Below are 27,495 nucleotides of genomic sequence, written 5' to 3'. Positions count from 1 at the left end.
TCTCTTTAGAAATTGATTTTTTTTAGTCATCACTTTCAATTGTAGTAGGATAACACATTTCTCCCTCTCTGGTGGTTTCTTGATATAGAAACTATCAAAAATCGGTTAGAAATAATCGGATAATATTACATAAATCTATGCAACATCACATAGATTGATACATCGCCCAATTATTTTGATCAAATTTTGGATAAATTTTGCAGTAAAGAATAACTGGAGGGAGGCCTGTGTTATTTGGCTGATAGCCAGAATGGAGTGGTCGTCAACTTTTTAAACTTTGAAAAAAAATTGTTAATTTTTTAAATTACAAAAATTAAGATAAAATTTTAATTAAATAATAAATTTATTTTTAATCTTAATATATAATTAAAAAATTTTAAATTTTAAAACCCAACCAATGAAAGTTTTAAAATACACCCACCCGTAGGTGGAAATAAGTCAACTTACGATTTAATAAAATTATTGTCAAACTCCTCGGAAACGTGCCCCATCTAACATGCCGCAAAATTCAGAAGTCAAAATTTGAATTTTTAAACAGACTGGCGGGTTTTCTCAGTGCCCTCATAAATTCCCAAGTTTATTTTACTACTCTTCTCATAACATTTTCTCTTCAGCAGATATGAAAATGTGGAAACGACTATGAAGCACTGCCGTTTACATCGTGAACGACAAGCTTGAAAGATGTAGGATACTTAATAGCCAATTCTTTTTCTTCTCGAAATTACCAATTTTTAAAAATGAAGAATCAAAATGGAAGATGGAAGTAGGCAAAGGACAAAATCTTCCAATATCCATCAGCCATCAAATATATGCACAAGCAATGTAATACAGCAAACAATGAAAGAAAAATTTTCAATCACCTCTAATATGCCCAGAGTGAGGCGCTTCAGAAACACCGGATACTGGTTGTTTAATGTTTACAAGGGAGATAGGCGTCAGCGGAGGAGAAGAAACATCTTCATCCTTTTCTCCAATTTTCGTAGACTCCAAAAGCTTTGGAACATGAAATGCCATTGCTCTCTGGCTACTTGAGGGTATGGAGAAGCTCCTAGGAACAATTAAATGTGGAACAGGAAGAGGGGATGCTGCACTTGAAATGACTGAAACCATTTTATTCGTTGCAGTATTGTCTTGATTTCTAGACATTAATGGAGCTGAGTGACCGACCAAACCATGAGATTTTGCAGGCTTACCTGCTATGCCACTCGGAGGCCTGGGAAGCTCATGAAGTTCACTTAATCTAGGAGAAGAAATAAGCGGAGGTGAAGCACTTGGGGATCTCCTTGGAGATGTTGAAGGCTGAGCGGTTGGTGGTGAAGAAAGTACTACAGAAACTAGCTTGTGAGGTTCTGTAGTCTTTGCTGATGATAACTTATTAGTAATTGGGCCAGAGAATGCTTGTCTTGTGTTATTTTTTGTATTAGAAGATGTGAATGTATCCAGTGAAGGATGGGAAAAACCCTCTGCCAAAGGAGGGGGTAGTTTACTGGAGGTAGTATTACTGTTGCTCTCTTTAAGAACTGACTGTAGTCTGAAGACAGAGAGATCACCATAATCTTTATCTTGCTTCTTCTGTTCCAATGGGGAAGAATGAGATGGGTTGTGTGTGTGTCCACTAAGGTTACCTGACCTCGCAAAGGGAATAGAAGTACTTGGTCTTGATGCGATTGGGACCTTTGCATCAATAGGGGTGGGAAGCACATATGTACCCGATTTCCTCGTAGATGATTGCTGTATTTCCCTAAATTTTTCAGCCTGATCATTCTTCTTTTCAGGAAATAATGGGGCTGAGTAGCTTCCTCTTCGCTCCTTGTTTGATGCCGGGTGATCCCCTGGGTTTTTGTCCAAGTTTACCTGCATAAAATCGAGAAATTTTCGTTTTAAGTTTAAAACATCGAAAGCAAGTACTGTAACTTCTACCAAAACAATTATAGGTAAAACCACACAGCAAGAGTTGTAAAATGCCATAGTTCTAAAGCTATAACAAACAGTTGCATATCAAGACCTGAGAAAGCTTCAATCTATGTCCAGCTGATACTGAACAAACATCTGATAACATGTTTTGCTCATCTGTTACTTTCACTACAGAAACCACATTATTCTAGATTAAGTACTTTCAAAATCATTTACAGTAAGACATCATTTCTAAATCAGCACATTCACAATCATCAATTTTAACATCAAATAACTATAAGAGCTCCAGGATCCAACCTCAGCATTTTCCACTAATGAAGTTCGAGGAAATGAAACACCAACTTCATCCACCTGCAAGATAAGCCACCATATCAACCAAACATATACAAGAAACCAGTTTCAAAACCCAAAACTAATAATAATAATAACAAATATAAGGTGCAATTACATCTCTAAAATTGTTGATCACTTATTGTGTTAATTTCATATAACCCACAGCACCGTGATACATACTTGGTTAGTGAATTGAACCAACAACCTCATAGATATGCACTATGTTTAATGATTCAGATTTAAATGGTCAAATAAAAGAATATGTATCAACTATTTCTTTCTTTTAAGAACTCCAATAGCCCTAATAGGGTCCCATGTTAAGACTGTACCTAATTGTGGGATACAATTCAGGTTGCCAATGGATTGGCCTTACTGGGGCATTTTCAAAGATTACTTTTCCTTCTCATGAAATATGTGGTGTGTGGAATATTGTACCTAGTTAACCTAACTGTTAATTTAACATTGATAATCATAATGGAAATAGTTTTTTGTGAATTATGAATTTGCAACACCAAAGAAATTTATGATAGAGTGAATGGCCCACATCTGGCAAATGAGAACTGTGAATAGTAAACCTGGGTACATTTTGGATCTGAAATCTCAAAACCATTTGATCGAGGTGTCTGGTTTGTGTAAAGAAGCAATCATAAACTAAAGTAGTTGGTCCAACTCCTAATTGACCATGAAGGGTCAGAATGAAGAAGGCTACCTTGCCTCTCAATTTAGGTTTTCACACATGCCAACTGACAGATTAGAGGATAAATTCAGCATCTCTCCATAATTTCACTTCCATTAACTCCAGTCTTTTCTAAGAGAAAAGTCATCAATTCCCACCAATTTTCTATTTCTGCACCTACCAACACAAGATATAGAACATGCCAACTAAAGCTTTCAAATTTGCTTAGTTACAAGACATCAAAACACCATGATCATAGTACTAAAAACAAGCCAAGGTATTTCTTCTATAATGAATACAAAATTTCATCAATTAGCTGAGATGGTAGGTCCAATCTCACAGCACACTTAAGGCACACACATGCAAGCTTAAAACTTCAACAGTTTGTGACCAGCATGAAAAGCACATTCTACTTTCCAAAAGAGGTATAAGGCTATGTCAGTCCATGCATCAATTATAGTGAATACTACTTCTGGTGATTGGCAACAGTGAGGACCCAGCCCACAAGAATCACATTATATAAGCATCTTGGATGACAAGATATGTAAAAAAGCAAGTGGAATAGGAAATTCCTAATAAATTTCAAAAAATACATAAAACTTGGAAGAAACTGACAAATTAAGCATTTGTTCTTGAAGATAACATAAATGACTAAAACTGGCATACGCTGGAGAGCATTGGCACAAGACATGACAAACAGAGTAAATTTTTTATGACACAGATCCTTACCTCCATTGAATTTCTTGACATGGAAACAACATCAGGACCCTGCTTATTCTGTCTATAGTCAAAACTCAACTCCCCCGCTTCATTAGAACGGTAGCTATCCTCACCATCTTCCACCTCATCATCTTCAAGTCCAGAAAACTGGTAATCAATATGCTGTCGTTCCGCAACTGATCTAACATGAGTGTCAACTGCCTCAAGTGATTTAAGTCCCTTCCTAAATAAATTTAACTGCATTCAATGCAAAAAAAAAAAAAGAGGAAAAACCAAGAAAGAACATTAAGATCCGACAAATGGAAACAACAAGAGATGAAGTGTTCTGAAATAGCTAGGAAGATGTAAAAAAACCTGTGCTGCATGATGGCGAGCTGCCTGAGTTAGAAGACTATGGTACTGCCCTTGTTTGAGGGACTTTAGCCGAAAAACACATAGGGTTGCCTGTTCGTCATATTCATCGTGGGCAGTTTGCAATTGCTGTGGAGTAAAACTTTCACCCTTGCCACTTCTTGACCTTCCTTTTTCTCTTTGTTGTGCCATCATGTATTCATACACACTTCTGCAGATCACGCATCAAGTTCAGAAGCAATTCACTTCAACCAGAGAAAATAAGTCGAAAGCACACAAGAACAAACCTTTTTTCATCACATTGTCGTTTCATATCCTGCAACAGAGATCAAAAAAATGCAATTGAGCATAACTCACACTGCAATCTTTGATAATGAAAAATAGAACAGTCACTGTGTGGGTGATGCAAAATGATTGAAACCCTCTTCAACTACACAACAATTATGCTAGTAAACAAGAGGAAGGATGAAGTGATGAGGGTTATTCACTAAAAAACAATTCTATATCTAGTATTCCTGCAACCATTTGACTGACTAATGCATCAAATTATCATCAATGCTCATCAAGTCATTGACGAAATAGAAAATCTGCTAGGTTAATATCATGATTGTGAAAAATGTTTATAAGGACCAAGACAAGAAATGTTGCAGCAGTCAAGAAGCACCAGTTCATTAGAGCTACAAATCCCTCAGGCCTCCGTCCAGAGCACATTTATGCGCAAATCAAAACCATAAAATTACTCAGAAAATTACTAGAAGGAGAAATTTTGAAATTTTCTTCTCTACTTCAATAAACAGGGAAAAGCTTGCGACACCAATTCAGTTTCTTTAACAAGTATCAAATGAAATCATCATAATTATGAAAACAAAAACATGACTTCAAAATCAATCTGACACACTATAAGGCAGTGTCTCATCTTTGCATTGTTTACAAATGCATGGTGCATTGACTGAGAACTATAGTGCAATAAAATTTTATCAGAACAGCGACAGAGTATGGAAACAATGTAGAAATATCTGATATAATAATTAAATTATAGAATCAACACAAACCTCAACCGTGCGAAGTTCATTGAGAAGAGATTCTGATGGATTTGTAATTGTCAGGATTATATGAGACCTCTGGATTACAAAAAGCATTATCAGGTTCAACACATTCTTTTCAAAGGCTACGAAAATTTGATACAATTTACAACATAACAATAAGCACTTACATAACTATCAACAAGCTTTTGAAGTTCGAACTGCACTTGCCCTAGCATTAACAAAATTCTACCTGCAGATAACATATCACAACTAGAGCACAAGCCTTATGACATTAAAACATGTCATGTCATACAAAACTTAAACTAATAAAATTATAGTGCTAATTTCATTGATGAATTTTCTTAACATAATATCAAATAATAATGAGGCTAAGTGACTTTCATACAACTTATGTATTGGCTAAAAGAGGTTTTTCATGTAGAAAGCTCTTTTCTTCTCTCTCTCCTTTGTTATCATTTGATTGCAACTGTAGATTCCAAAGAAGAGATTTTGAGCTATTTGCAGTGCAATAATATAGATGCATTTCCAATATTGAAGCACCATGATTTCAAGAAAAAAAGTTAAACAAGGATAACAATATGATTTTTAGATCATATAATCAAATTATCAATACTATGGCTTAGTTTCTGGGAATATTAAAAGATTCACTATTCTTATTACTGAGGAAGCCGGAAAAATGTCCAATCCTCTGCATCTTGCAGAGCAGTGCACACCTCTAGTATTTGTCGCAACAATTGCTATAACAACTTCCTACCTAAACAAAAGCTTGATTTACTTACTGGTTTCTTCATCTTCATGTAACGAGGTTTTCTCCAGTAGACAAGAACCCATTTCATGCAGTGACTCTGAGAATTCTGAAAGCACAAAAACATCAAATGGATAATAAAAATAAATAAAAAATTAAGATAAACACTGACTTACGATAAACAACCAGCAAGGTTTAAATAATAAAGGCCGAAGGACTTATTCCCATCCACATTTTGATAAGTTTATAAAATTTTATGTATAAAATTTTCAAAATTTAAATATCTATTTATAAACTATTAATATTAATTAAAATAAAAGATAAAATCATTATTTTATTATTAAAACTTAAGAATTTATATCATTCCACCATCTGAAAGTTTAAAAAATCTACTTCTTCCCTGAAAGTTTTTTCTTTTTCATTCTCTGATGATTGAAATCAGCTGTAGCCATCTGTCGGCCACCCTAGCATCTTGTTCTTCAACTGTCAACCTTCCCATCGGAGTAGGTTCATCGAACGAAGACGGACTATCTTCGTCTAATGAATTTTTTCAACTAGATAAAGACGATTCGTCTTCGTTAGATGAACTTGCTTCAATGGCAAGACCAACAGCTGAAGAAAAAGATGTTAGGATGCTCAGTTGATGGCAATAGGAAATTCCCATTGCCGGATAATAAAGAAAAAACTTTATAAAAAAATGAATATTTCAAACTTTTGGGTAAGAAAAAATATTAGTTTTTTAAACTATAAGAGAAAAATGATATAAACTCTTAAAGTGATAGGATTTAATAGCAAAATAATGATTTTATTCCCTGTAACTAATGATTTTGGTTAAGGTTAACAACTCATGAGCAAGTGTTTGGATTTTCGAAACCTCGTGAGTGGGAATAAGTCTTTTGGCCAATAATAAATTACCACATAAATTGCCTCACACCGGTAACTCCAGCATAACCACAGAAATTGCAATTAAAAGGATCAGGGGTGTCCTGATATATCCCTGATCAGGCGGGATCAAGCCGGCTTGATACGAATTTTTGTTGACATAGTAGGTGAAAAGAAACCCCTATTTATAGCACACAATCTCAGATCAAGATTGAGCGAGCCAAGATTCATTGAAAAAATACCTCAGATTTTTGTTATTGAAAAATTAGGAATTACAAATGTTTTTATACCCAAAAAATATAAGAAAAAAAATTAACTGCCAACTAAGATGACTACTAGCCTTAACTACCATTGTCGGTCTTTAACTAACTCACCGATTAACTGTCGTGTGATCTTCAGCCACAACCCACTCGTTCTTCTGCTTTAGTTTCAGATAAGTGCAAGGGACGTGTTGACTTCTGCCTTTCAATCTCAGTTGACACCCAAGACAAAAGGAATGTATCAACTACAGTAAAACGGTGCGTTTTATATTAAACAAAACGCAGTGTTTTGCATTTATTTAAACATTAGGGGACCTCGATGATTGGTTGGTCGATTTTCTTCATTTCTCAAACCCTCGGTCGTCTTAGGACTCCGCGAGCGATGAAGAAAGAAAGATGACTTAGGCGGGATAGGCAAGTTCACACGGTTCTATTTAATAGAAATTAGAGCGGATTTTGCCTTGCAGCATCCAAATGACTAGAGACCTTCTAGAATTATTAAGCAACAATGATCTGTGTTTTTTTAATTGAAAATTGAATTAATGTTTTTAAAATAGGATTAGATCACTCAATTCGATCGGTTAAATTATAAATTAGTCTATAACTCGATTCAATTTATAATCTAGTGTAGTTTATATCAATGTTTTAATAACTGAACCGGGACATAAATTGTTTTGAAGACTGGTTTCGATCAAACCGATCAGACCGTTTTGACCGGCCGGTCCAACCGGAGATTTAAAATCCCAAGCAGCCACCAAGAGACCAGCAGAAGATAATTGGGCCTAGGCGACTGACAGAAGACATGACACCCAAGAAAATCTGAAAAATTCAGAAACAAATCAGCAGAAAACTTGGCAAGGAACCACGGAGAGTTGCAGCAAGAAGAGGGCAAATGGACAGGAGACAAGCAGCAGCAGGGCAAGACTTCTCCAAAATCCCCAGGCGCAGACAAGGAGAGGCAAAGAAAACTGACTTCAATGTGCTGCACCAGCTTAAGAAAAGGCCACGAAAGCACATTTCGGCTGAAGCAGACAGAAGCAGCATACTAGAAAGCATCCAAAGCATCACCTAAAAGCAGCTCCTTGACAAGAAAATGCAGCCAAAGAGGAAGGGAACCTAGCAGCAAAAAGCTCTAGAAAGCAGCAGAAAGCTCCAGGAAGTAGCAGAAACCATTGAGAGAAGGAGGAAGCGAAGCATTGGCAGGAAAATATTAATGCAGAAACCGGTCCACCCGCGGTTTAAACTGTGAAATCATTAAACCGCCGGTCTGCCCGTGGTTTACTCCAAAAATTAATTAAAAATGGTTTTGTCTATTACAGAAACCGCTACAGTACTCGGTTCAACGACTGGTCCGGTCCGGTTCTGCAATCCATGGTTTATATATAAATATTGATTTGTTTAAAATTGTTAATATCAATAAATTCATTGAACCGAAAAAAAAAAAAAACCAGCAAAACCAGATTTACATAATACTATATAATTTTTTTTTGTTAAAACTTAAAATAGTTTGAATTAATGATGAAATTTGAAATTATTTTTTCCTTTATCTATATAATTAAGTATAAATTGTTTAATTAATATATTTAAAATTATATTTTATATTTAAAAATATGATAAATATATGATATTATTAAAAAATATATAATAATTAAAAAATAGGTTAAATTAATTGATTATTCAGTTGAATTAATCAACCCGTAAACTAGTAAATCAATTTAATCACCAATACAGTTTTGAAAACATTGATAAGCAGCCATTCTTGAGTTGCTTGGTGACAGATATAGAATTAGGTATACTTGCTGCTTGAAGAGCTATGAAAAATTAAGATCAACTTAATATTAAAAAAATAATATACATTAAATTAAAATAGAATCACAATCATATCAAAATAATATATTTTATTTAATATTTTTTTCCTTAAAACTTAATTCAGATCCAAATTAACGAATAAAAAAAAGAAAAAAATATATTTGTGGTTGTCTGCCTCAAAACGTTGACCTAGCCTACCGTTTTGGACAGTCGCAACCCTGTAAATCGTGCCTACACATCGCAATCACAGCCCTGTATCCACCCAGCAAGTGCACGCACCGTCACGAACCCTATTTACACGGCTGCGCGTTCAATACAGTGTTGGGATCCTTTCATTGGTCAGATATCCTTTTCATCCACTTGCCCAAAATATTATTTATTAAAACCGAAAGAAGTTTTTTTTTTTTAAAGAATATATAATATAATAAGGATATTATTTAAAATAGGTTAATTAGAAATTTAAAAGTATACAGTGGATTGGAAAAAACAGGAAAAGGTGACAAGGAACAGAATGTAGTTGAAGGAAGGGAGAATATCCAATGGCATATGACAAGAGGAGACCGAATATTCCCTTGTAGATCCCGTTCTGTTTGGACCTCTTCACTTAAAAAACCCATATTAAATACCACCACTAAACTTCCTCCTCCACGACAATTCTCAAAATACCCGCTAAATCCTTCGCTCTCCTTCTCTCCTTTCAACTTCAATCAAATCAAAACAAAACAAAACAATCCGATGGCTCTTAAAGCTGTCCATGTCTCCGACGTCCCTTCTCTCGACCAAGTCCCTGAGAATGCTTCTGTTTCTCTCTTCTCCTCTCGCTTCTCCACAGGTAATATATAACTCCATTGCTTCTCTTTTGACGTGAAATTAATAGCCGCCATGCTTTGAAGCTATTAACTTGAGTTTTTGCAGGTGTGGAGATGAATAGTAATAGGGGTTCGTTTAAGATACCGAAGTTCTTAGTTGTGGGGCACAGAGGGCATGGAATGAACTTGTTGCAGTCCTCTGATCAGAGAATGAAAGCTTATAAAGAGAACTCCATTGTTTCTTTCAACTCTGCTGCTAAATTCCCTATTGATTACATCGAATTTGACGTCCAGGTGAGGCTTCATATCACTTTATTTGCCTTTCTTTTCTGCGTTGTCTCCGGCAATTATCCCGTCTGAAATTTAGAATCTTTCTGGAAAAGCAAGTTTTCTTGTAGGCGCGTTGTACGTTTCGCCGCGTCGGCTGGTCTCTACTATTCCGTTTTTTACAGGGACACCACGTGTAATAATATTGACTGTTTTTTTCAAAAAGAAACTTCTAGACTTTTTTTTTTACAAATTCAAAATTTTTATCTTTTAACTTCAATAGTTAATTTATATTTATTTCTTCTCTTAAAATATACTGATGTGGTTTATAAAATTTTTGTAATTTTTGAAATAAAAAATAGAAGTTACAGGAAAGTTAAAGGAAACAACTGTCATTTTTGTAGGTGACAAAAGATGACTGCCCAGTCATTTTCCATGACAACTTCATCCTCTCTGAAGATAATGTAAGCTCTCCATCTCTCAAAATTCTCTATTTTCCATTAAAAAATGATTAATTTTCTAAACTGAATATTAATCTTGGTAATTCAGGGTAGTGTTTTTGAGAAGAGAGTTGCAGAACTAAGTTCATCAGAATTCCTGTGCTACGGACCCCAAAAGGAACCAGGAAAAAAGGGAAAAACTTTGCTGAGAAAAACAGAAGATGGGAAAATTGTGAACTGGAATGTTGAAACTGATGACTCTCTTTGTACTCTCCAAGAAGCATTCCAACAGGTGGACCCTTCTTTGGGCTTCAATATTGAGCTGAAATTTGATGACCACGTTGTCTACCAACAAGAGTATCTCATCCGTGTTCTTCAAGCCATCTTGAAGGTAGTAATTTACCACATAACTCAGATTAAAATCCTTATTAGTGCATTCTAACAATGAGTTAATAATTTATAATAATGATTGATTATTTGTAATTTTTATGAACAGGTGGTATTTGAGCATGCTAAGGACAGGCCAATTCTTTTCTCTTCTTTCCAACCAGATGCAGCCCTCCTTGTTAGGAAATTGCAGAGTGTCTACCCAGTAAGGAATCTTTGTAGATATTAATCTCTTTTTAATTGTTTGGCTCTCCTTAGTTTATAAAATTGTTAAAATCATGGGATGCCTGTAATTAAATATTGTTTGATTGATGTTTTGGAATGAAAACCAGGTTTTCTTTTTAACAAATGGGGGGACAGAAATTTTCTATGATGTGAGGAGAAATTCATTAGAGGAGGCTATAAAGGTGTGTTTGGAGGGAGGTTTACAAGGGATTGTTTCTGAGGTTAAAGGGGTCTTCAGAAATCCAGGAGCAGTCAGCAAGATCAAAGAGGCCAAACTTTCCCTTCTCACCTATGGCAAATTAAAGTAAAATTTTTATTCTAAGCTTTATGTTTGATTAAGAAATTTCGTTAGGAACATATCTGTCAAGATTTATTAACATGGCGACTGGCAATTTTCTGATTATAAACTGATAGATTGCTATACTTTAAATGTTGCAGTAATGTACCTGAGGCAGTTTACATGCAATATTTGATGGGAATTGAAGGAGTGATAGTTGATTTAGTTCAAGAGATAACAGAGGCGGTAACCGATATGATTAAGCCACCAAAGGTGGATGAAGATGGTGAGAAATTAAATGAAGGAGATGGGGACAGGGAGGTGAAAACAAAACCAGAGTTCTCACAGAAGGAGCTTTCATTTCTCTTGAAGCTCATTCCTGAATTGATACAGCTTTAAATGTCAGCCATTACAGCTTCTTCAATCTGTTTCTTAGTAACACTGAGTTCAATATCCTTCTATGTTTGCCCCCAAGGGTACTTTTAGTGAGATTCCATTCTATATTTGTGTAGAGTCTCAATCTAGTGCAATGCTTGTTGGAGTTTCACTTGTTTATTATGGTTTCATTTGTTTGAAGGGATCGGGTTTTATCCCAAAAGAGATTTGACTCCAGTAAGGCTTGATTGTTAAAGAAAGAAAATCCTTCTATCTTTCACAGGCGACTGAATTGTTGGGAGGCCCATTACATGTTTGTAAGACTGGACTATACCTATTACTTTTTGGGCGACCCAGAGACTATGCGTAAATCTAGATCTTCAAGGCCCTACAACCACAAAATTTTCAACTGACTTCAAATTAGATGCAGTCCAACCCCAATAATATGTTGTGCAGAAAATGGAAATCTCTTTGTTTTCTGATAGAATTTCCCACAGAGTGCCTGGCTCTCTCTTAGGGCTGGATTCTAGCCGAACTTAGCCAAGCTCGAGCTACTTGTCAGATTTTTTAATTAAAATTTTTGATACAAAACGACGTCAGTTTGATCAATATATATTAAAAACGATATCGTTTTGATAACGAAAAACAAATCGAGTCAAATCGAGCCGAATTTGAGCTTGAAATGAGTCGGCTTTAACCGAGCTCGAATTCGAACTCAAGTCACCCATATATGAACCGAGTTGAGCTCAAGCTTAGTTCGGCTCAATTCGAATCTAGCCCTACTCTTTCTGGGTAAAAGCCAAAACAAAAATACCAAGACAGAGCTGAGGAATACAATGCATACAAATGAAGTTTGCCCCAAACTCTTTGTTGTTTTCCTCATTAATTATTGCACATATTTATTTATTTTACTAATTAATATCTGGGCTCCCTAATATCTAAGATGATGTGCTTTTGATGAGCTTCGTTTCTCTAAACACAATCTCTGAAAGTTGTGTTTCATATAATTATAACTTCACCTTCTTCCTGTTTCAAAAATCTTGAATTCTTTAGTGGCTCTAGGAGCTGTATGCTCTTACAATGTCAGTAATATTCTATAATTAATTTATTAATGATGTCTTCACCTGCCATGTCTATGGCGACAATACTTTTTTAAATTATACTAGGCGAAGGACTTCTTCCCGCTAAGGTTTGGTGATACTCCAATTTAGTATTATATAATTATTAAAAACCTAACCCCCATTTATAAATTTATAAAATTAATTTATAAATTGGTAAAATTAATTGGATTAATTAGTTTTGATAATAAAATTATTATTTATCTATAATATATTTAAAAAGTTAAAAAAATATTTTATCCCTAAAACTAACTGATTTAGATAATTTTAACAGTTTATGAGTAAGAATTTTAGTTTTTAATAATTAACATATACCAATTTGTGGTTTCACCAAACCATGAATGGGAATAAGTCATTTGGCCTATTATATAAGATAAACAATCGACGAACTAATCTGCATCTGATTCTTCATCAATTAATTGATTTGCTTCGTTGAAATAGTAAGTTTTTTCTAGCTAGTTCCAGAGGCTTAGGTCTTTTGGAAAGGTCTCTTTCTTCTGTGTAAGCCATCTTTTATTTTAATTTAATAGCCACTGACAGAATTGAATATAATTCAAGAATCCAATGCCCTCCATCAATTCTATTTCCTCATATGACCATGATTTGATAATATTGGAGAACCTTGTTATAAAATTATTATTCCTATACATTCATAACCTTTAATATTTTCTAATATGATTTCATTTCAGATTGGAATAAATGATGCATCCAACAGTTTTCTTAAACCCAAAGGAAAAAAAAATATATGGAATCAAATTGACAAGAATTGATGCATAAGAATATGTGAGATATAGAAGTTATACTTATATTCGGTTTGAGATTATAAGCCAATACGATCAGATCCCTTCTAACAATTTGGAATCGACAAAGACGATTTTTTTGTCTTTATTGATTTGTTTAAACAAAAACGATTTATCTTCGTTAAGATAAAAATTTGTCTTTTTTAATAAAAGTGAGTCCATAAAAAAGAAGAGAGAGAGTAAAAGAATGTCAGTTAACAAAGAAGAAGAGAATATATCAAAAAATTAAAATCTTAAGAGAAAAAATATAATTTTTCAAAAATTTTATATTGATTTTTTTAATATTATTAATTAAATGATAATTTTATTTTTAAATTAATATTTTTTTAATTTTAATTATTTATAATTAAATATTTAAATATGAAAATTTTGTAATAGAATAAACCTTCATGTTGTAAGGGAACAAGTGCCATGGCCACTTAATTTTTCCTAATTAGTATAATAGATTTGATTAAAGTTGTTAAATAAAAACAACAAGTGATGATCGAATAAAAAATTGTAATGATTATCCATTGATTAATTAAACAAAACGATGGCCCTCCATTAATTTAAGAGGAATCTGACAAGCTGAGCTGATTGTCAACTTCAAGGACAAGCTCCCCATTCACCAATGGTGTTGTCTTGGCTTTTCTTGGAACTAACTTCTAAGTGTTCAAACACGCAAGTAGAGGACAACAGTGCTGTGCTGTGTTGTGTTTTGTCGTGTCGTGTTGAAAAGTCTCACGTTTTATTAAATTAATTTAAATTAATGGGCAGTTTTATTAAGTTAAATATCATTGTCATGGTTGACTCGTGTAAGGGAACTTCAAACTTGGCTTCTTCTTCCCCCTTTATTGTATTAAATTAGTGAGGGTTGATTTGTATACACTTAATTTGGACGGCAATGTTCATGTTAATCAAAGTCCATTTAGTATTAATTGCTTTGGTTAATTGGTTTGTTGTGTGGGAAAATTTTAATGATGAGATCCAATTAAAATTAAAACTTTATTCTAAAGTAGAATAATATTAATAATGACAATATGTACAATTGATTCATCTCTTTAAATTGACGTGCTCGCCGGGTCAAATAATTTTTCGATTAACTTTTGGTTTGAAATTTTTATTTTTCTATATTGACCAAAATTGTTAGGTAAAGATATAGGAAAAGTTATTTTGTATAATTTTTTTGTATTGTTTTATATTTTAATTATAGTCAAATTGAGGTGTTATTGTCAATTATTTTTGTCAACTTTTTTACATCTTTTACTACTATTATCTCGTGTAACAGTCGTTTCGTATCATGGACTCACCACTAATCTATTACTATAGTATGTATCTCTAACATTGTATTTCATTCTATTATACACCACGAGTGTTGCTCTCCGTCATTGCTTATCACTTTCTTATCATGTCATAATTGTCTCATTACTCTCTTCTTACAATCTTGTTAGCGTTCAATTCGGTTATATATATATATTTGTTATTTGTAAAATGCAAGAGAAATTTGACTTTATCAACTAAATTGGAATGATGTTGGAAGGTGTCCTTCTCATTTTGGAGCGTATCTTATTCTACCATGTGACAAACCAACTTATTAGGGAAAATAAGACTAAAACATGGGAAAAAAAAAAGAGTTTAAAAGAATATTCGAGATAAGAGGAAAATAAGGTAGAATAGGCAAATGAAAACGTAAAAAAAATAAGCCAAAAGTAAGAGGAAAAATGGGTGGATGGTGTGACAGTTAAAAATGATGTGGTAACACATTTAATATAAATGACAAAGTAACGTGACATAAAATAACATATTTATGTGAAAAACTATGTGGAGTTATATTTCTAATTGTTGAAAGTTTCATTTAATTTAATTTTTCTAATGTTTTGAGTAATTCATTTAAAGCCAACTTCCTCTTAATTGAAAAATAAAGAGTTTTTAAAATTATTTGCTTAAAAAAACTCAATTTAAGTCAAAAGTGTATTTATATTATTTCCTAGAATCGTAATTTATATAATATTGAATTAATTACTATTCCTAATTCTTATAAAACTAGTATTAATAAGTTTTCCTGGTTTAGTAGGTTTTCATATCTTGACTCGGAAAATAAACTTATATAAAGACATGACTTTCGTGATTCAATAATCAATTTTATCCGATTATCAATAAAATTTTCTTGAGTTTTCTTTAGTAAATTACACTCTTAAGCCTTGTTCTTATTTATTCTTTTATTTGCTAAACGATATTAACCCTTAATCGTTTTTGTGAATGGTATGATAATTTTAACTATACTTATTTTATATTAGGTGATATCAAAGCAAAAGTCCACTACGTTTACAATTTTAATATCAAAACAAAAAAAGTTCACTACGCTGGTCCAGGGCAGGTAATTTTTTACTAGCACTTGATTTTTATATGTGACAATTGGACCCCTAAAATTATTTTTATTATTTTAACCCTCCGACTTTTGTTGCACATTCTTCTTATAAGGCGCCTAATTTTGTTAAAAATTATTTTAATCGGGGCCAGGCAAATATTACAAACTTTTTTTTTTTTTTTTGATTGAGCATGCAGTGATTTTATAACATGAAAAATAAGATGAATTATTGTAAAATATTTGCTATAATTTATTGAGTTTTGCACTTTTTGTAGTTCATGTTTGTTTTTATATTGTTTTTAGTTTTATTTGAGAGGTAAGATTCGTTACGTCTTCTTTATATGGGTGTCATTTTTTTTTTTTTTCAATTAATAATATTTTTTTCATCCCATGGAGGTCTACCAAATAAGGGAAATTTTAAAAAATAGCCAAAATGCCCTCCCATTAAGCCAAAATGCCCAAAATCACTATTTTCAAGCCAAAATGCCCAAAATCACTGTTTCAAAAAAAAAATGCCTATGACTTTTTTTAAATACCAAAATTACCCTTTCCCTCATATTTATATAACTCTCCCACTCACTATAGGGGTTTTAATGAAATTTTAGATAAATATGAGGGGTTTTTAGATATTTTACACTATAAAAGATTTTGATATTTATTTATTTATTTAAAACTTTTTTAAAAATGACAAAATTACCCCTCCCTTCATTTATATAACTTTTCTCACTCACTATAGGGTTAAATGTAATTTAGGATAAATATGGGGGGTTTTTAGATATTTTACATTGTAAAGGCATTTTCATATTTATTAATATATTTTATTACTTTTTCTAAAATGTCAAAAATACCCTTCCCCTCATCTATATAAACCCTCCTCACTCATTTTATTTCCACACACTTCTCATATCACTCAAACACTCACTCTCACTTTCATTTTTTTTGTTAACATCAATTAGTAGGGATTCGTTCGGATGAAGGAAGTTCGTATTTCTGAATTCAACTCGAAAAAATACTATTTATCAAAAAAAGATATTTATGTCAATCTTATCCTAAAACTTCATTTTATTTGTTAAGTATAGTTTTTATGTCGTAATATAGGGGTTAAATGTAATATTTGACAAGTATTAGGGGTTAAATGTAATTTAGGATAAATATGGGGGTTTTTTTAGATATTTTACATTGTAAAGGCATTTTCATATTTATTAATATATTTTATTACTTTTTCTAAAATGTCAAAAATACCCTTCCCCTCATCTATATAAACCCTCCTCACTCATTTTATTTCCACACACTTCTCATATCACTCAAACACTCACTCTCACTTTCATTTTTTTTGTTAACATCAATTAGTAGGGATTCGTTCGGACGAAGGAAGTTCGTATTTCTGAATTCGACTCGAAAAAATACTATTCATCAAAAAAAGGTATTTATGTCAATCTTATCCTAAAACTTCATTTTATTTGTTAAGTATAGTTTTTATGTCGTAATATAGGGGTTAAATATAATATTTGACAAGTATTGGGGGTTAAATGTAATTTAGGATAAATATGGGGGGTTTTTGGATATTTTATATTGTAAAGGCATTTTCATATTTATTAATATATTTTATTACTTTTTCTAAAATGTCAAAAATACCATTCCCTCATCTATATAAACCATCCTCACTCATTTTATTTCCACACACTTCTCATATCACTCAAACATTCTCTCATTTTCATTTTTTTTCAACATCAATTAGTAGGGATTCGTTCGGACGAAGGAAGTTCGTATTTTTGAATTCGACTCGAAAAAATACTATTTATCAAAAAAAGGTATTTATGTCAATCTTATCCTAAAACTTCATTTTATTTGTTAAGTATAGTTTTTATGTCGTAATATGGGGGGTAATGCAATATTTGACAAGTATTGGGGGTTAAAATAATTTAGGATAAATATGAGGGGTTTTTGGATATTTTACATTGTAAAGGCATTTTCATATTTATTTATATATTTCATTACTTTTTCTAAAATGTCAAAAATACCCTTCCCTTCATCTATATAAACCCTTCTCACTCATTTTATTTCCACACACTTCTCATATCACTCAAACACTTACTCTCACTTTCATTTTTTTTGTTAACATCAATTAGTAGGGATTCGTTCGGACTAAGGAAGTTCGTATTTTTGAATTCGACTCGAAAAAATACTATTTATCAAAAAAAGGTATTTATGTCAATCTTATCCTAAAACTTCATTTTATTTGTTAAGTATAGTTTTATGTCGTAATATGGGGGTTAAATGTAATATTTGACAAGTATTGAGGGTTAAATGTAATTTAGGATAAATATGTGGGGTTTTTGGATATTTTATATTGTAAAGACATTTTCATATTTATTTATATATTTCATTACTTTTTCTAAAATATCAAAATTACCCTTCCCCTCATCTATATAAACCCTCCTCACTCATTTTATTTCCACACACTTCTCATATCACTCAAACACTCACTCTCACTTTCATTTTTTTTGTTAACATCAATTAGTAGGGATTCGTTCGGACGAAGAAAGTTCGTATTTTTGAATTCGATTCGAAAAATACTATTCATCAAAAAAAGGTATTTATGTCAATCTTACCCTAAAACTTCATTTTATTTGTTAAGTAAAGTTTTTATGTCGTAATTAGGGGGTTAAATGTAATATTTGACAAGTATGGGGGGTTAAAATAATTTAGGATAACTATAGGAGGTTTTTAGATATTTTACATTGTTATGGGGTTTTAGATATTTTACAATATATACAGGATTTATATAACATGTTAAAAATATATAGGGATTGCTTTGATACAAGACGACATACAAGGGTGTCAAATGAAATGTTATTAAAATTAGGGCGTATTTTCATATTAAACATTGTAGGCGCATTATAATTAAAATTATAGGTTTTTTCGAGTTTCACCGCTTTAGGATATATCAATGCACATTTTTCTTATTTCTGAAGAATTTTTCGATTGTTGTCATTATATGGTATTTCAACTTTTAGGATTCAAATTTCAGTTTTGTTTTTTTGAATTTCACCGTTTTAGCATATATCAACTCGTATTTTTCAGATTTTTTTAGAATTGTTCGATTATTACCATTCTAGGGTATTTCAATTTTTAGAATTCGAATTTAAGCTCTTTTTTTTTTTAATTTATCGTTTTAGGATATATCCACTAGTATTTTTCAGATTTCTGCAAAAATTATTTATTATTGACATTTTAAAGTAATTCAAAGTATAGAATTTGAATATCTATTTCAAAGTATAGATATTATAAAAACGTTTTAAATAGAACGTTACAAACAGATAGATGCATTTTGATATAAGATAACATACGAAAGCGTTATATAAATTGTTAAATAATTATAGGGGGATAAATAACATATTAGAAAAATATGAGGAGTTTTTTTTAATTATTAATAATTGTACGGCTGATTTACATAGTTATTATTGATTTTTTTTTATACCTGAATAATTATCTTCAAAAACTTGTCATTGCAGGATTGATATTTAAAATGGAGGGTTATGCATCGGTTCGTTACGAGGGAGAATGGATTCAAGGTCGCAACAACACAATGAAATATGTTGGAGGAGCCAAACAATTGATTAAAATCCCTTATGGAACAACATTCGAGGGATTTATTGAGCTTTTGACGGAGTATTGCAGTATTGATCCAATGAAAAACTACATTCAAGTATCAATGAAGCCAAGAAAAATTGAGCTCGACTGTCCCATCCAGATCCAAAATGATGAAGATGTGCAAGGTCTTCTTGAGATGTCTCAGTACTTTCAGGAATGTATTCCTGTTTTTGTTACATGTACCCCAATTGAAGGGCAGAATGAAGAAGATGAAGATGAAGATGAAGATGAAGATGAGGATGAAGATGAAAAAGAAAGCAGTTGGGGCAAAAAAGAATACGATTTGGAAAAGTTGATTGATTTCAGTAATGACCCATTATATATTGCAAACTCATGGGCTCATGGAGAAAAAGATATAGTTCCCTATTGGGGTGACTTCGATGGATATGATATGCCCGATATTCCTTCAGACGATGTAGAGCCTGAGTATATGACATCAGTAACCGAGGGTATAGATAGTTTACGGCTTGAAGATCCTACTTCAGGTGGTAGAAATTATTCTGGGCCGTTTTTTGACAATGTCCCCACTGATCCATTTAGGTGGCTTCCTGATTTTCCTCCACAACCATCAGCATCATCAAGTGGTTCCAGATCAATCCGAGAGGAGAATGGGGTCAAGATTGGTGATATTTTTCACAGTAAAGTCCAATTGATTGACGCCATGACACAATTTCGTGCAAGCATGCCATTGCCGTTGCACGACATATGAGACTGACGAATGTGCACGCATGGGTTCATCCATTCTTCCGCACCAATATTTATCGTGCAATATACCAGGAACCAATCAATCCTCTTGGAAATCAATGTGATTGGTTACACTCACCGGAAGACAGAGTTATATTGCCCCCCGTCCTCGATAGTCGTCGTCCAGGTCGTCCAGCCAATAGAAATCGACGTCCATCACAAGGAGAAATTGTTACACAGAGGATTTGTAGTCGTTGCCATGAACCGGGGCATACACGAACCCAATGTAAATCCCCAGCACCGGTCCCGAGCTCTGCCCCCCAGCGTTCACATACAAAAGGCAAAGGAACGAGATCTTGACATGCTGCTACTTAATTTTTTTTTATATGATTCTTCATTGTTGTACTTCAGGTTTATGTAACCGATGTATTTTTATTATGTTTCAACTGTGTAATTGTATTGTCATTTGATGTAATAAATTTAGTGTTAATTTATTTCAGTATTACTTTATTTTCTCTAATTGTTTCAATTGTGTAATTGTTTGAGTAATTATACGTTTTTATTGTTTTTTCATGACAAGATTAAGTAAAAAATGAACTCAAATACGATACACATCCACATATAACCACAAATAAAGTATATCATATACATATGAACATACACTAAAATATACATCTAAACATAGGAATAACGATAAATATACATCCGTGAGCTACTCGATACAATGAAAGTACAACTGCGTCGCTAATCGTCGACGCATAGAGGTAGACGACTCTCGGGGGAAAACGTAGCTCCGTGACAACGCCAAACACTCAAAAAATTGCAACATAAATACGCCACAGTCACCGGAGCCTATCCCCTGCTGAGGGACATCCGACGCTCGATGCAAAGTAAAGGGATCACGTCGTGGAGTAATCCTAGAAGCTGTCCAAAAACTCGTCGCCTCTAATAACGCGGGAATAAAGGTCATGTATGGTCGCATGCGCTGCTCCAGAGTCCCTATATTCCCTGTGAATGAAACCTCTGAATCGTACACTGTAATCGACCACTCACGGAAATCTATAACTCCGGCGACCCAATGTGCGTTCCCGAAGTTTATAGGGATGAAAACCTATAAACAATGAGACATTTTAGTTACTTATCGTTGTCGTTATGTTCTTGAATGTAATAGAAATATATATAAACTATACCTGATCGACCAGCCCCCATGGTTTGTATAACAATCCTGGGGTGTACGCTGCATCAACCATCCTCGTGAAGAGCCCCGAAAACTCAAACTCGCCAATCGGGGTGGTCTGCCAACTCTGCCAGGCCATCTCAATATGGCCTCCGAAGAATGTGTGGGCAGTCGTCCAACGCTGTGAGATAGTCGACTGGTGATCGTCCTGCTGCCGACGTAATAAAGCCAAAAAGGAATCCACATGCTAAAATGGTATAAACAAGTTCACGTGTTAGTTAGTAATAAATATATCTAGCTTTTTATGAAATTATAGGCAACTCACATCGTCAGTCAACCACTCGCGCAACTCTACAACAAGCCTCCAGAAGCTGGCCTTCGACTTCGACCCGATGAAGTATACATCATGTGAGTCGGAAGCTGCCTGATAACAGAATTAAAATTTGAATTCTAAAAATTAAAAAACCCTAAAATGGGAACAATCGAAAAATCTTTCAAAAATCTGAAAAATACGAGTCGATATATCTAAAAACAGTAAAATCTGAAAAAATGAAACTGAAATTCGAATTCTAAAAGTTGAAAAACCCTAGAATGGAAACAATCGAAAAATCCTTCAAAAATTTGGAAAATACGAGTCCATATCTCGTAAAACGGTTAAATTAGAAAAAACGAAATTGAAATTCGAATTCTAAAAGTTGAAATACCTTAGAATGGCAACAATCGAAAAATCCTTTGGAAATCTGAAAATAAGAGTTCATATCTCGTAAAACGGTTAAATTCGAAAAAATAGAAATAAAATTCCAATTTTAAAAGTTGAAATAACCTAGAATCCGTTTCTTCGAAAAATCCTTCAGAAATCTGAAAGATAAGAGTCCATATCTCGTAAAACAGTGAAATCCGAAGAAACGGAATTGAAATTCGAATTTTAAAAGTTGAAAAACCCTAGAATGGAAACAATCGAAGGATTTTTCGAAAATCTGAAAAATACGAGTCTATACCTCGTAAAACGGTTAAATTCGAAAAAACGAAATTGAAATTTGAATTTTTAAAGTTGAAAAACTCTAGAATGGAAACAATCGAAAAATTCTTCAGCAATCTGGAAAATACGAGTCCATATCTCGTAAAACGGTTAAATTCGAAAAAATAGAAATGAAATTCCAATTTTTAAAGTTGAAATAACCTAGAATGGGAACAATCGAAAAATCCTTCAGAAATCTGAAAGATAAGAGTCCATATCTCGTAAAACGGTGAAATCCGAAGAAACGGAATTGAAATTCAAATTTTAAAAGTTGAAAAACCCTAGAATGAGAACAATCGAAAAATCCTTCGAAAATCTGAAAGATAAGAGTCCATATCTCGTAAAACGATGAAAACCGAAAAAACGGAATTGAAATTCAAATTCTAAAAGTTGAAAAACCCTAGAATGGGAACAATCGAAAAATCCTTCAGAAATCTGAAAGATAAGAGTCCATATCTCGTAAAACGGTGAAATCTGAAAAAACGAAATTGAAATTCGAATTCTAAAAGTTGAAAAACCCTAGAATGGGAACAATCAAAAAATCCTTCAGAAATCTGAAAAATACGAGTCCATATCTCGTAAAACAATGAAATCCGAAAAAACGGAATTGAAATTCGAATTCTAAAAAGTGAAAAACCCTAGAATGGGAACAATCGAAAAATCCTTCAGAAATTTGAAAAATACGATTTCATATCTCGTAAAACGATAAAATTCGAAAAAATGGAATTAAAATTCGAATACTAAAAGTTGAAAAACCCTAGAATGGAAACAATCGAAAAATCCTTCGAAAATCTGAAAAATACGAGTCCATATCTCGTAAAACGATAAAATCCGAAAAAACGGAATTAAAATTCGAATTCTAAAAGTTGAAAAACCCTAGAATGGGAACAATCGAAAAATCCTTCGAAAATCTGAAAAATACGAGTCCATATCTCGTAAAACGATAAAATCTGAAAAAACGGAATTAAAATTCGAATTCTAAAAGTTGAAAAGCCCTAGAATGGAAACAATCGAAAAATCCTTCGAAAATCTCAAAAATACGAGTCTATATCTCGTAAAACGATGAAATCCGAAAAAACGGAATTGAAATTCGAATTCTAAAAGTTGAAAAACCCTAGAATGGGAACAATCGAAATATCCTTCGGAAATCTGAAAAATACGAGTCCATATCTCGTAAAACGATGAAATTCAGAAAAACGGAATTGAAATTCAAATTCTAAAAGTTGAAAAACCCTAGAATGGGAACAATCGAAATATCCTTCGGAAATCTGAAAAATACGGGTCCATATCTCGTAAAACGATGAAATTCAGAAAAACGGAATTGAAATTCGAATTCTAAAAGTTGAAAAACCCTAGAACAGAAAAAACGGATATAAAATTCGAAAAGTACACAATCAAAAACCCTAGATAAGAAAAATCTCAATTTACCCCCTAATGAAAACTGAAATTCTAAAAGGTCCACTGTGTTCTAAGGAATCTTCCCAGCTTCCCAATATTTTAAAAAAGCTACTTTTCCCCCCCAAAAACAGGCAATCTTGGCTGAACGTGGGATGCACGATTTTGACGTGGGAAACACTGTTCCCACGTCGGACTGCCGATCTCTTCGGCAGTCATTTTCAGCCAAATTTTGGTCGTTTCAGCCTCCGATTTTCACATAAATCAAATCTACACGTTGTCTAACACAAAACCCCTCAATCAATTCAACAAAAACAACCAAGAATCAAAACATTTTAAGCATTATTCAAACCGTAAACCCTAAAATTTCAAACCGAAAAATCTCAATCAAATCTCAATAATATGAGCAATAATTTGATCCAAATAAGATTAAGGGAGATATACTAACCTTCTTTTGTCATTTGTGGGTGCCGGAAATCAAGGAAATCGACGGAAATCAGCTCGCCCGTGGGATGAACGTGGTGACGTGAAAATGGTTTGAAATTTGAGAGAAATGCACAGTAAATTCGCTAATATTAACGTGGGAAATAGCAATTTTTTTCTGTATTATATATATGGACATTTTCGTAATTGCGCAAAACCCGCGTTGACGGTATAAATTTCAAAAAAACCCCACGTGGGCTAAGGATTTCCCATGTCACCCCAATTGTTTTAAAAAGCTAATTTACCCCCCTAAATTAGGCTGAACGTGGGATTATTGATTTTGACGTGGGAAACACTGTTCCCAGTCGGACTGCCGATCTCTTCAGCAGTCATTTCCGGCCACATTTTGGTCGTTTTAGCCACCGATTTTCACATAAATCGAATCTACACGTTGTATAACACAAAACCCCTCAATTAATTCAACAAAAACAACCAAGAATCAAAGCATTTTAAGCATTGTTCAAACGTAAACCCTAATATTTCAAATCGAAAAATCTCAATCAAATCTCAATAATATGAGCAATAACTTGATCCAAACAAGATTACGGGAGATGTGATGACATTATTTTCCATTTTCGGTTGCCGGAAAGCAAGCAAATCGGCGAAAATGACGTTCGCCGTGGGATTGCCGTGGGATGCTTTAAAAATTCGAATTTTCTTTGAATTGTACAGTGAAAATTTGCTGTGTTTATATATGGGGGCATTTTCGTCATTTCACAAAACCTGAGCATTTTTGCTTAAACCTGAATTTTTTGGGCAATTTCGCTTAGAGCCCTTTAATTTTGCCTAATTTTTAAAATTTCCCACCAAATAATTGGGCGTCCTGACAAAAATTTTTGTGTTCATTACCGATTGTACCTCTTCCAAAAAAGGAATCCCGATGAGACCCAATTAGGTTAATAATCACGAGAATTCTCTGAAAAATAATAATAAAAACCTACAAATTTGTAGCTAGTTTCCCATTGTTGTATTCCTTACTTAATTACATATCCTGCGTTTTCATTGTCGTGCAATGTGAGACTCGTGCTGGTTCTCATTGTACATGAACCGGCGCGTACTTGCTGACCAAAATTCAGAGGCTTTATTTTATTTCCCACACGTTTTGTGAAACGACTTGTCAACGCAATAGCAATTCCGTAGTCAAGCAAGGAGAGTTTTTTGAGTCATAGTCGGAAGAAGGTTTTCTTTATAAATCTTCCTACGGAATTTCAATCCTTTCACTCTGTATATAAACCACTTTTTGGTGTTTCCTCTTTAGCTAGCCCACCTAGAGCTTGCCCAAGTCTTCTTTAACCTTTTCTTTCTATTTAATCATGCTTCTTTGATCTCTCTTTGTTATTCTAGCGCATGCGTTTAATTTTTTTGCTTCTTCTCCTTCTTCAGTCCTAGCTCAACTATATAGCTTTTCCTACAGTTGTTTGAGGATTGAAGATGGAGAAACAAAACTTTGTGGTGAATAGTAGGATCAAGTTGCCTATTGGGTACAGGTTTTGTCCCACGGATGAAGAGCTCGTTGTTCATTACTTGAAGCGAAAGGTTTTTGGGATGCCATTGCCTGCTTCAGTTATCCCCGAGCTTGATGTTTTCCAGGCTGATCCTTGGAGCTTGCCAGGTTACATATATTCTACACTTTGTTGTCTAAATTTTTTATGCGTTGAACACATTGTCTAAATTTTTATGCGTTGAACACATTGTTTGCCATAAATGTTTTGGAGAAAAATCTGAATTATTTTGTGATATTTGGGGCATAGGTGATTTGAAGGAGAAAAGGTATTTCTTTATGAGAAACATAACTGGAAACGTCAATGACAGCAAATGCAAAATAGCTGCTGGTTCCGGGTACTGGAAATCCATTGGCAAAGACAAGCAAATTATGGCTTCTGGCAGCTATAAACAAGCTGTTGGGTCGAGGAAAACTTTAGTTTTCCGCCGAGGAAAGCCTGCTAATAATCCTCAGACTAAAACTAGATGGTTGATGCATGAATATCGCCTTTTATGCCCCACAACAAACCTCAACTCAACCCACCTGGTATGAAATTTTCATTATCAAGTCTTCTCATACCAGTTGTTTTTTTTTTTTTTCCCCGAGTTCAATATATAATATGGTTTTACTTTTCTAATTCATACGTACAGATGAGTGATTGGATTGTGTACCGCATATTTCAAAGGAAGAGAAAGCCAAAGAAGCATGGAAGCGTTTCAAATTATCTCCCTTGCAGCAACAGAAATCAAACTGTTGGGATAACTAGACCAAGTTGTTTAGATTTTAGTGTTGAAGATCAGTCTGATTTATTAGGTCCTCCTCAACCATGTTCGTCAAGTTCAAGTGAAATTACAGATGAGATATGTTTAGATCAAGAAGAAACCAGTGGTTACACCAGCTTCTTTTCTTATTCTTGTGTCAGAAAAAGCTGAAATTAACCAGAATTTTCTTTATTTTGTGCAATAAATGAGGGAAGAAGAAAAGGGCTTGATTATTATTCAAATCCAATTAGATATGATCTTCTTCCATTTTCTTTACATGCTTTAAATTCTACTAAGCTGAAAACAATTATAGTGATGGGAAAAGAGAATGCACTTCTTCATATTAAAGCTGTGGCCCTGTTTATTGCTCAAAATCTAAGCTTTTTCCATCAGAAAGGCAAATAAATTTATGAGAAAAAGGTGATCCAAAGTAGATATGATATAAACAAAAGAAACGAAAGGATAGGCATCCAAAGAAAGAAGCAAAATGCCCTGCAGCTGCAAATGAACATGAAAATAATGGAGAAGAGCATATTTGCACATGGGATTTTCATTCTTGCCCTTATTTTTATCCAGGGAAGAACTTAGTACCCCCTAAAATATGCTTCTATTAACGAATCTTGATGACTTGTGCGACAATTATTTTTTTGTTTATTTAAAAGCCAACAGATACTCTTTCTCTTTCTCTAAGTATAGAGTTGTGTATAATTCGGTTTAAACAGTAAAACTATAATAAATCACTTAAAAATTATAATTGGATTTAGATTGGTTTATAAAATAGTTTAGTTTGGATCGATAAATGTTTTAATAACGATTTTTTAAAATGAATTACAGTTTAAACAATTTTTAAACTGAACTAAACCATAAACTTTTTAAATAAGTTATAGTTTGATTTATAAGATCTCAAATTGTTCTAAATTAGGCTGTATAAACCCTATCTAGATGAGTTATACATATACACACACAAAATCTACCTACAATTAATGTGTAAAGAATGGCATTGGTTGAGTGGAAAAGGGAACAAAGACATAAAAGGATTTTCTAAATGCTTCTAGGCTT

The 27,495-nt window shown here is 33.3% G+C and overlaps 3 protein-coding genes across 3 annotated transcripts; 2 read left to right on the top strand and 1 right to left on the bottom strand.

The window, feature by feature from the left end:
* Nucleotides 1–764: 764 nt before the first annotated feature.
* On the bottom strand, nucleotides 765–7,146 carry LOC123223728 (uncharacterized protein At2g33490-like). The gene is made up of 9 exons (XM_044647061.1): nucleotides 7,042–7,146; nucleotides 5,820–5,894; nucleotides 5,208–5,269; nucleotides 5,047–5,115; nucleotides 4,282–4,310; nucleotides 3,998–4,205; nucleotides 3,653–3,880; nucleotides 2,212–2,265; nucleotides 765–1,854 (listed from the first exon to the last, which is right to left on the bottom strand). Exons 2-9 carry the CDS (start codon nucleotides 5,869–5,871, stop codon nucleotides 853–855), a joined length of 1,704 nt encoding a protein of 567 aa, XP_044502996.1. The 5' UTR covers nucleotides 5,872–5,894; nucleotides 7,042–7,146; the 3' UTR covers nucleotides 765–852.
* Nucleotides 7,147–9,393: 2,247 nt separating this feature from the next.
* On the top strand, nucleotides 9,394–11,796 carry LOC123223732 (glycerophosphodiester phosphodiesterase GDPD1, chloroplastic-like). The gene is made up of 7 exons (XM_044647065.1): nucleotides 9,394–9,568; nucleotides 9,652–9,839; nucleotides 10,217–10,276; nucleotides 10,362–10,643; nucleotides 10,749–10,844; nucleotides 10,972–11,168; nucleotides 11,303–11,796. Exons 1-7 carry the CDS (start codon nucleotides 9,472–9,474, stop codon nucleotides 11,538–11,540), a joined length of 1,158 nt encoding a protein of 385 aa, XP_044503000.1. The 5' UTR covers nucleotides 9,394–9,471; the 3' UTR covers nucleotides 11,541–11,796.
* A 13,516-nt stretch (nucleotides 11,797–25,312) lies between these two features.
* On the top strand, nucleotides 25,313–26,690 carry LOC123222724 (NAC domain-containing protein 83-like). Its single transcript, XM_044645654.1, has 3 exons — nucleotides 25,313–25,804; nucleotides 25,944–26,221; nucleotides 26,326–26,690. The coding sequence occupies exons 1-3, from the start codon at nucleotides 25,624–25,626 to the stop codon at nucleotides 26,605–26,607; spliced, it is 741 nt and encodes a 246-aa protein (XP_044501589.1). The 5' UTR covers nucleotides 25,313–25,623; the 3' UTR covers nucleotides 26,608–26,690.
* Nucleotides 26,691–27,495: the final 805 nt, after the last annotated feature.

This window comes from Mangifera indica, chromosome 8 (genome assembly GCF_011075055.1).
Source record: "Mangifera indica cultivar Alphonso chromosome 8, CATAS_Mindica_2.1, whole genome shotgun sequence".
Lineage (NCBI taxonomy): Eukaryota > Viridiplantae > Streptophyta > Magnoliopsida > Sapindales > Anacardiaceae > Mangifera > Mangifera indica.
The sequence above is the reverse complement of the archived record's forward strand: the minus strand, read 5'-3'. Positions and strand labels throughout refer to the sequence as shown.

What these genes read in the sequence shown, in the direction of transcription:
- LOC123222724 (XM_044645654.1), top strand. Translation starts at nt 25,624, where the DNA reads ATGGAGAAACAAAACTTTGTGGTGAATAGTAGGATCAAGTTGCCTATT. An exon ending in TGATCCTTGGAGCTTGCCAG is followed by an intron (nt 25,805 to 25,943) that starts GTTACATATATT and finishes TTTGGGGCATAG; the next exon opens with GTGATTTGAAGGAGAAAAGG. An exon ending in ACCTCAACTCAACCCACCTG is followed by an intron (nt 26,222 to 26,325) that starts GTATGAAATTTT and finishes TCATACGTACAG; the next exon opens with ATGAGTGATTGGATTGTGTA.
- LOC123223732 (XM_044647065.1), top strand. Translation starts at nt 9,472, where the DNA reads ATGGCTCTTAAAGCTGTCCATGTCTCCGACGTCCCTTCTCTCGACCAA. An exon ending in TCATCCTCTCTGAAGATAAT is followed by an intron (nt 10,277 to 10,361) that starts GTAAGCTCTCCA and finishes TTGGTAATTCAG; the next exon opens with GGTAGTGTTTTTGAGAAGAG. An exon ending in AATTGCAGAGTGTCTACCCA is followed by an intron (nt 10,845 to 10,971) that starts GTAAGGAATCTT and finishes AATGAAAACCAG; the next exon opens with GTTTTCTTTTTAACAAATGG.
- LOC123223728 (XM_044647061.1), bottom strand. Translation starts at nt 5,871, where the DNA reads ATGGGTTCTTGTCTACTGGAGAAAACCTCGTTACATGAAGATGAAGAA. An exon ending in TGTCAAGAAATTCAATGGAG is followed by an intron (nt 2,266 to 3,652) that starts GTAAGGATCTGT and finishes CTTATCTTGCAG; the next exon opens with GTGGATGAAGTTGGTGTTTC. An exon ending in CATTAGTGGAAAATGCTGAG is followed by an intron (nt 1,855 to 2,211) that starts GTTGGATCCTGG and finishes GATTTTATGCAG; the next exon opens with GTAAACTTGGACAAAAACCC.